General features: G+C 47.7%; 1 protein-coding gene across 1 annotated transcript in view; it reads right to left on the bottom strand.

Moving 5' to 3' along the window:
• The window catches only part of LOC143107858 (UPF0606 protein KIAA1549), an 89,448-nt gene that overhangs the window by 9,993 nt on the left and 69,455 nt on the right, over positions 1 to 10,000 (bottom strand). Inside the window, exons 12-16 of the mRNA XM_076271521.1 lie at positions 7,784 to 7,971; positions 5,441 to 5,577; positions 2,309 to 2,514; positions 1,932 to 2,161; positions 929 to 1,067 (exon numbers count right to left, since the gene is read on the bottom strand). Of these exons, the coding sequence (XP_076127636.1) occupies positions 929 to 1,067; positions 1,932 to 2,161; positions 2,309 to 2,514; positions 5,441 to 5,577; positions 7,784 to 7,971 (900 nt within the window). The remainder of the gene's footprint in view (positions 1 to 928; positions 1,068 to 1,931; positions 2,162 to 2,308; positions 2,515 to 5,440; positions 5,578 to 7,783; positions 7,972 to 10,000) is intronic.

Below are 10,000 nucleotides of genomic sequence, written 5' to 3'. Positions count from 1 at the left end.
TTGTAAAATGTTATGTCAAAACTAATTTCACCTGAATTTAAATAATTAAGAATTAAGAGACAGAGGTGAGATGAGAACGCTATTCTCCTGGTGCAGATATTAATGTGGTGTACTGTGCATGTTTATGGCTCTATTTGTTACACTATTTGTTTGCTCCATGGTCTCCAGGCTGCCTTAGCAGCGTGAATCAAATCGCGCGCAAGGCAGCATGGGAACACCCAGGCTATACAATGACATCAATAAACATAACATTAACAGACTAAATAGACTAGACTAAATAGAGTAAATATAATTAAGAGAATAATAATACAGTATAACTGTATAACATAGAGAGTTCAGTGGAATAGCAAATGGATCTACTGAAAAAACCAAGGGTTATTTGTGTAATTTCTCAACTAAAGGCAATGGCAATCCATCTTGTTGTGTCTTTGTGCACCTTCTCAACACACAGACAAACACAGATACACACACACACACACACACACACAGGAACACACTTCTAGACGTGTAAATAAATCCATTTGGAGGCAGCCTTTGCTGTGTGATTTGTTGGGCTGTCTCATGACACGCTGCACTCTGATCAATGATATTGACTTTGTTCCCAGCAGCCTTAATCAAAAGCCTGGTGCCATCTGAGTTCATCATAAACACTACTGGAGCATGCTGACAACATAGTAAATTAGAGAAGGTGTGTGTGTGTGCGTGTGTGTGTGTGTGTGTGTGAAGGTAGGTGTGCACTGTGGACAATATACGGTAATAAATTAGAAAAGTATATGAATTAGGACCTGACAATCACAAAAAAGAGAGACTTCTATCTTGTTGAAATTCAACTGACACCAAACGGACATCTGAAAGTGTGAGAGAAAAAGAGAAGAGAACAACGCAGACCCAGAGGAAGAGTCAGAGGGAGACAGGAGTGACTACGCACCACATAGGCGAAGTTGTTGACTCCAGGGTACTTCCGGTATGTTCCGTCCGTCTCAGCGGTGATGAGCTGGTCCCGGTCTGCTTCACCGTTCAGGTGTCCCGTCTTCTTCTTAGACTTAGGAGAACGCCTTCCTCTTCCACTAACACACACACACACACACACACACACACACACACACACACACACACACACATTTTTTAATTTCTCCAGAGGATTCACAAATTTAATCCAATACAGTTCTTCATTTAACATTCTCAATAAATCCACCAACTCTGATCTGAAAATATGAGTTGCACACAATAAAATAAAATACATAGATTCCATTTTCCCTGACAACACTAACTGCTCTCTGTGTCATACACCATCCCTTCACAACCAGAGCCTGCCACGTCACTGCTACAACTTACTCCCGAAATCTCACCAAGAGAATTCCTTCTGCTAAATATATTTAAATGGCTGAATCAGGACAAAACGTTGTTCTGTGACTCTCAAAACACCCAGGAGGGGCGCTGTGGTGCAGCAGGCTACAGTGTCCGTATTATGTACGGGTCCAAGTGTCCACGGGGACCCATGGTTTGAATCCAACCTGTGGTCATTTCCCGATCCCACCCCATCTCTCTCTCCCACTCACTTCCTGTCAATATTCACTGTCCTATCCAGACAAAGGCAAAAAAGCCCCAAAAATATACTTACAAAAAAGCACCCAGAAACAACAGAAGTGGCATAACAACAAAACACGACCCTATTACACTGGCCAGCGTGGTCCCTCCCTGCTCCATAGCGAGACAGAGATGAGGAGCACTGTTGACTCCACCACCTACAAATCATTATTATTTTTGGAGCAAACCTATTGAAAAGGGCCGTCCAAATAAACCCAACACCTCATATTTCCAGAAGTCGACATGAGGAAAGAAAAGGTTTGCAGGGCACTAGCCTGTCATAACCAGACACACATTGACTTGAGAATGTCCCCAATTTGCCAAGTCATTCTATGACCTCTGACCTTTTCTTGGGCTCAGTGAAGGGCGGGGGCAGGTGCGTGTCCGGGTCCAGGATCTTGTCGATCTGCTGCTGGGCCTTCTGGTAGATGCGGTCCTGCTCCTTGAGGTCCCCGGCCCCATCGGTCAGGTCGTCCATGGCGGGGAAGTCGTAGTGGCCTTTCCGCTTGGCTCGCAAACGGATCTTGTTGCGGTGGTGCTCGATTTCCGACTTGTGCCTTAACGCTACCTGGATCTACACACACACAGGCACACACACATACACACACACAATCCCCTTTTTTAAGTCACACTTACAGTTCTGAAGCAGATAGCCTTAGATCAGTGGGTAAGAGGTGGGCATTGGAGCAGGAAATGAGGGGTTATTTGTGAGAGCACCCACCTCCTTGTTTATCTTGGCGTTTTCGGTGGCGCGGTCCACCACTGTCGGGCTGTGTGTGGGCAGAGCCGGCATCGGTTGCATGGCGATCAGCTGGATCTTATTGGTCAAGCGCTTGGTCCCCTCCGCAGCACGGGACATGCGGTCCACGTGCTCAAAGATGGACGCCGAGGAGAGCTGGTCATCGGGTCCGCTCATCGGCGGAGGGCCTGCAGGAAGAGGAAGTAGACAAACAGGTCCATTAGGACGACAAGGAGGAAGCAGACATATTCAGCTGGGCACAAAGGGGAATGGGGGGGGGGACCAACACAAGATGGACATGGGAGGTTAGAGAGAGTGGAGCGTGACACAGGAGCAACGTCAAATTACACTGGAGACATGGAGACATGGAGACATGGCACCTAACAAAAGAAGGAAAGTGAACATTGATGTGAACAAACACAACACTTAGAATAGACAAACAGGACAGGAATAAACCAGGCGAGAGAGAAAGTGAACACACACAGTAGGAACTAGTGTGTGCACGAGGACAGGGAGAAGAGGCGTGTCTTGTAGGCCAGAGGGGGGAAGTGTCAGAGTGAACGCACTGAGCTCTGCTTCAGCAGTGTGCTTTGTGGAAAGCGCTTCGTGTGTTGGACGTGCAGTGAGCATCTGGTCTGTTTTAACAGTGCTGCAAGGCACTCGGGAGAGCAAATGTGCTATGTCCCTCTGTAGCCATGAGGGGGCAGCACTCAGCTAAATGCCTTCCACCTACAGTATCTCAGTGAGAGGACAGGACTGGACAAGTGACTCTAAAATACTTGCACCCACTACAGAGGTGCAGGTGAAACACATCAGTATGTGTGTGAGTAAAGAAATGCACTTTGGGCAGTTTGTTTTTGTGCGACGTGTGTGTGCCGTAGATGCTCAAAATCAGGTCACCGTTTCTTGTGTTTCAGAGTGCACTGGTATAATGAGTTATAAACAGAGTTCTACAACTCGGGTTAAAAGAGGGCCTGTCGTTTTTGAAAGATTCATCACTACGGAAAACACTCTACCGTGACTCACTCCTCTACTGTGAGCCGAGAGCTATCAGAACACGAGACACACACACTCACTCACATACTGTACGTGCATACTCCCACACACACACAGACACACACACACACACACACACACACACACACACACACACACACAAAGGAGGACACGTACAACCTGCTACTTAAATCACACTACATAAACACAGTCAACACACACTCTTACCAATCTTATTCTTTCCTGCAAATCCAGAAAAAGAGAGAGAGAGGGAGGAGTGATAAAAAAGAGAAAAAGACAGAGAGAGGAAGAGAGATTAGAACAGTAGCTTGAGGAGGGAGTAGCTCGAACACTCCATAAACTAGCCCTCTCCATAAACCACAATCTCTGGACGGTAAATGATGTCCCGTGGTGCACATCTAAGAGCCCCTGAAGATCACCAGAGGCTCTACTGCGGTCACTGCGTCAGGAGTGTGACATTAGACGGAGGCTGATTCCTATTCAGACCATCTGATGCTTTCTCGTGGGGACCTTTTAAACCTGCTGACCCAGGGCAGTGAGAGCTCCCAGCACACAAAAGCAGCTTTCAGAGACAGCAAAGCCCTCAGTAAACCAAGAAGGCATCGGAGGTCCTGTCTTACATCCCCCCGAGAGACAGAAATGAAATAAGTGAGGTGGGATAGAGAGGATGGGGGGAGGGGGGGAGGATGGGAGAGAGAGAGAGAGAGAGAGAGAGAGAGAGAGAGAGAGAGAGAGAGAGAGAGAGAAAAGTGGGACGTATTGTGGTGAGGAATTCCAGAGCTGATAAGAGAGATTTCAGGGCTTGGCGTCCTGATGCCTGTCGAGCCTGAGAGAGCAGACACACAGTCAGCTAGACAGCAGACACTCACACACACACACACACACACAAAAACATGCACACACACACACACGCAAGCACACACACACACACACACACACACACACACAAAAACATGCACACACACACAAACACACGCACGCACACACACACACACACACACACAAACACACGCAAGCACACACAGACACACACACACACACACACACATGCACACACACACGCACACACACACACGCACACACACACACACACACACACACACACACACACACACACACACAGAGAAAGACCCACAGGCAAATGTTATTAGAGCAAGGGCTGCAAGAGAAAGAAAGAAAGAAAGAGGGGATCAGAGTGTTGGAGGAAGAGACTGCAAGAGATGGACAGACATTTCCACTCTTTCCAGAGCCCTGTCTGTGAGCCCTGTCTGTGAGCCCTACTTAATGGCCGACCAAACTGGATTCTGTCCCATTTAACAGAGCAGGACAAGGGTTTAATATGCAATCAGCCACTACGGATCTCCCCTCAGGAGAAATATGGAGTTCACAACAGGATATGATCATATGAGGACACAGAATGGGAAAGAATAAAATATAATCAATACAATCAAGGCAGTGCTCACTAAAGAAGCCCTAGAGAACGGCAAGCCATCTTGCCCAGTAGTCTCCGGTCAGGCTGTTTTGTGTGTGTGTGTGTGTGTGTGTGTGTGTGTATCCTGTACTGTATGGCTGTTTTGGGTGTGTATGTATGTGTGTGTGCCTCAGTGCTCAGTGTGTGTGTGTGTGGGTGTGTGTATGTGCCTGTGTATGTGTGTGTGTGTGTGTGTGTGTGTGTGTGTGTGTGTGTGTGTGTGTGTGTGTGTGTGTGTGTGTGTGCCTGTGTGTGTGTGTGTGTGTGTGTGTGTGAGTGCTTTCAGTGGACTTGCCATTAAACCCGTTGGCGACCATCTTGCGCGGCTGTACGCATCCTGTATGGCTGATTTGTGTGTCTGTGTGTACCTGTAATTATTTATGTGTGAGTACCTCTGTGTGTGTGTGTGTGTGTGAGTGTGTGTATGTGTGAGTGTGTTCAGTGGACTTGCCTTTGAGCCCGTTGGCGACCATCTTGCACGGCTGTACGCATCCTGTATTGGCTGTTTTGTGTGTGTATGTGTGTGTGTGTGCCTGTAATTGTTTATGTGTGAGTGCCTCTGTGTGTGTGTGTATGTGCGTGTATGTGCCTGTGTGTGTGTGAGTGAGTGTGTTCAGTGGACTTGCCATTGAGCCCGTTGGCGACCATCTTGCGCGGCTGTCTGGGGTCGTGTGGGCCGGATGACCCCCTGAGGCGGCCTGCTGGCGAGTCCTTCTCACTGGACCGATCGCTGCCCACAGAGTCCCCGTCCGACGGGGAGATCCTGAAACAAGACCCACAAACAAACAAATCAACACTCAAACAAATAAGTTAACGCAAACCATGTCAAAAAAACCACTCGAGTGGGGTTGGTGCAACTAAGCTCATCTTAATAATCAGCAATTTAGAAGGACTTATGTTGACCTTTAATTCAAGAACTTCTACACATCTTCTGCATCAAATTGGTCAAAGAGAGATTGCACTTAAACACATGCATTATTCACTTTTAATTACTTTCACTTTGATTTATCACACATGCAGCCAAGCCTGGACAAACCAATCAACTTCATGGTTAATATTTCTAAATGGCAGCAGTCAATAAAGTGCTCATCAGTGGAAGCCAGATGGCCCTGAAGATCGTCCACTAAATGAGGGAAACACTCTTTCAAAGTCCATTTGACTGAAGATCCTCCACTAAATGAGGGAAACACTCTTTCAAAGTCCATTTGACTGACAGGGCAATTACATCTTCATCCAAATTTAAGCAGTCTGCTTGCAAAGTGCCGACACATGGGAAAATGCATGCATCCGCTTCCATTATCAAACAAATGCACACGCACACACACATATGCGTGCACACACACACACACAATCTGTATTTGGTTCTGTCCCACTCCTGCCCCTCACTCCTAAGGTCCAGTTTTTCAGTTCAATGTGACAGCTGACTGATAAGCACATCTATGAGATACAAGTCAAACCTGACCAGCTGGACTGCTCTAGTGGCAACCTCCACAAAACAAAACCCCCTTTGCACCTTCTTCCTCTCTCTCTATTCACACACACACACACACACACACACACGCACACACACACACACACGCACACACACACACACACACGCACACACACACACACACGCACACACACACGCACACACACACGCACATGGGCACTAACACATGTTGGTGGAAAAACACATCCACACACACCAACCCCCCCCCCCCCCCCCTCCCTTGTGAGGCTGCATCTGCATTGACAGGCATGATTAATGTCCCTGTGCCCAGACGGCACATCTAATGGCCGACCAAACTGGATTCTGTCTCTTTTAATGGCGCAGGACAAGAGTTTAACACACTATCAGCCACTACAGATCTCCCCTCAGGAGAAATATGGAGCCCACCACAGGATATGGTGCTTATATCATCCAGATCATTTGGCTCGTGTGGGGATCCTGACCACCAGGGGCCATCCCATAATAGTCTTACAGTAATGCATTAAACATTGATTTGTGGACCAAGCAATGAGAACCCCCTTCAAGAAAATGTTCTCTACTGTGATGTTCTATATGGGTGTGTGTGGGTGTGTGAGTGTGTGTGTGTGAGTGTGTGTGAGTGTGTGTGTGTGTGTGTGTGTGTGTGAGTGTGTGTGTGTGTGAGTGTGTGTGTGTGTGTGTGTGTGTGAATTCTTATGCAAAATAATGTTTCTTAGTAAGTACATAAGAACAAAAACTCATCAATGTGCTGACAACATGTAATCTACGCAGAATCTGTAAGCACTCACTGTAGTGTGGTTGTTTATGTGTGTGTGTGTATGCACGCGTGTGTGTCAGTGAGTGTGACAGGGTGAAAAATGACCAATAAAATGGTCAGTGGAGTTGTGAGTGAGAGTGAGATTGGCCTAAGGCATTCAGACTGGTTGGACTGGGACTTTCTGTAAAACAACGACAGATTTATTTAACGTCATATGCGCTCCAACGTCGGTCAGAGCCACAGAGCACATAGAGCGTGACATAGAGGCACTGAAGCAGCCTGGGGCTAGACCGAGGGTAAGTCAAGAAAAGCCTGACATGGTCGTTTAAATCTTAAAGAAATAATAATCATCATGGCCGCAGACAATGGAACTAAAAAATGAAGAACACAATAACTAATGAATAAACAAACTTTACATTCATCTTCACACACACACACACACACACACACACACACACACACACACACACACACACACACACACACACACACACACATGCACACACACACACACTAAGAGTGTGAATCCAAATTATATGTGCCTATTTAGACTCAGTTTCAGTTTGATTCAAAGCTGCTTTACTAGCATGACTGTGCAGAAGTGAAAAAAGCATATTGCACAAGCATTTAGCATTTAGCATATTTAGTATATTTTATTGCCATTCTGTCTGTCTGGATAGCTCAGGATTTGACCATCTGGTTGGTTTGACAGGACGGTGTTCGGCAGACCGTCCTACTCACCGTCCTTTCTTGCGTCCCACACGCGAGGCGAAGCCGCCAGGCTCGCCGCTCTCCGAGGTGCTGGTATCCTTGACGACGGAGGCGGAGGGAGGGCCGGTGGGCTCCTGGATGACCCTCAGGTCGTCCTTACTGGGCTGGCCCAGGTGCAGCTTGGCAAAGTCAAAGCCCTTCACACTGGGAGCCTGGAGCTGGACCAGCACAGGACAGAAGAGAGAGAGAGAAAGAGGAAGAGAGAGAGAGAGGGATAAAAGAGAGAGAGACAAAGACAGACAGAGAAAGAGAGAGAGATTGAAGTTAGAGAGAGAGAGAGAGAGAAGTTAATCCAATAAATAAAGAACACGCTCCTACTATGAGGGAGATGCACAAAAGGAAGCAATTAGGACACAACCACTCTGGACCAGATCAGCAGTGGGGAGAAGCTGGGATCCAGGAGGAGGACACAACATGTAACAGTCACGGATCAAGTCGGGGGAATGGTGAGTGTGAAAGGCCGGCAAATGGATGCAGTGAGGAGGTAGAAGAAAGAGGAATGGGGGGGGGGGGGGGGGAGAGGATGGGGGGGGTGAGGAGATAAAGGAAGAGAAGAGAAGAAAGGGTGCACTGGGACAGGAGGCTTCATGGGAGAGAAAGCAGGGTCAGTAGAGAAAATGACCCCCCCCCCCCTACACACACGCACGCACGCACGCACGCACACACACACACACACACACATCCTTTTCCTCTGCCAGACAACAGTCACATCTTTAGAGTCAGCTTTGACTTTCAGAACACTATCATTACACTTAGGCACAGCAGGGCACACTAGAGAGACAGACAGACACACACACACACACACACACACACACACACACACACACACACACACACACACTAGTGCACACAAACGTACAACACATACACAAAACACGCATAAAAACACATCCAGAAAGAACATCCCCACACAATCTACTGCACACCCACCAGAGCACTAACACATATTGGTGCAAAAACACACACACCAAGCCCCCTTCACACACACACACAAAAATGGGCCAGTGGGCTGTGATCCAATTCCCCTTGGAACGATAGGGGGGGAAAGCGCCAAACAGTACAACCAGACGGACGGACGAATGGTTATTGGATGACTGGAGAGTGAAGAGAGAGAGAAAGAGAGAGAGAGAGAGAGAAAGAGAGAGAGAGAGAGGTGAAGGACGGGCCGAGTGAAATCTCTGGCCTGCAGCTTTCATTGCCCCCCTGCAGAGTGACCTAAGGTGGGGGGGGGGGGGTGGGTATGCTGGGGAAAAAGTAGGCTAAAGAGCTAAAGACCGGCCAGTGACCACTCGGGGCTCAAACGAGCTGACACAGCTTCTGTAATGCACTCTAATGGCCTGAGGCTGGCAGAGAGAGAGAGAGAGAGAGAGAGAGAGAGAGAGAGAGAGAGAGACAGAGAGAGAGAGAGAGAGAGAGAGGGGGGGGCAAGAAAGATCGAGCAGGAACATGCTGTGGGCAATATATTGATCTATCCATCTCTGTATCAGTCTATCAAACACTAGAGAGTCATGCAGAGCTAGACTGTACATGACCTTATGCACTAACAGTGTTTGTGAACTGAAGTGCAACGACGCTTCGGTTTCGAGGCTTGTGTTAGCTTCCTCGGCTTTAGCCTGCCGCGGAAACTCTGCCAAGCCAGTCAGCACTCTTCCCAGCTCAGGCAAATCCTCTCCATTCACTGAGGGCTTGCCCGGGAGAGATCAAGGACGTGGTCTCTACAGACTTCCACTCCTCCCCCCTTCATTCTCTCTTCCACTCCTCAGTGAAGAGGGGGAATAAGCTGCAGAGAGGACTTTGAGGACTGAAGGACCAGCCTGCCCTGCTCACACTACTCGGCTGCTACAATTAAAGCAATAAATCTGACACTTATAGACTCTAAGGTCCGTGGATTAAAACTAGTCCTAGATTAAAAGAAAATGGCAATGAAAATCTCCACTGAAAAAAAAGATTTTAGTCTAGGACTAGGCTTAATCCATGTGCAGAAAACTGGCCGCACATTTACTCATAGAAACTAAATCCACAGCCATTCCCAGTTAGTAAAACAAGACATGCTAACAACACTCTGGTACAGCATAAGTGCTGTTGGCTAACACAATATCCATCTCTAAAAACACAGGACAGGGTGTGGGGCTCAGGGAACTAGATATGGCCAAGTTCTAGTCGGCCCTGATCAAGCGTTGAGGGAGA

Source organism: Alosa pseudoharengus, unplaced genomic scaffold, assembly GCF_046254945.1.
Source record: "Alosa pseudoharengus isolate Yale_2024_CS ecotype anadromous, Long Island Sound unplaced genomic scaffold, YU_APseudo_1.1 YU_APseudo_1.1_scf_10, whole genome shotgun sequence".
NCBI classification, from domain to species: Eukaryota; Metazoa; Chordata; class Actinopteri; order Clupeiformes; family Clupeidae; genus Alosa; species Alosa pseudoharengus.
Note: the sequence above shows the minus strand (reverse complement) of the source record. Positions and strands in the feature narration are given on the sequence as shown.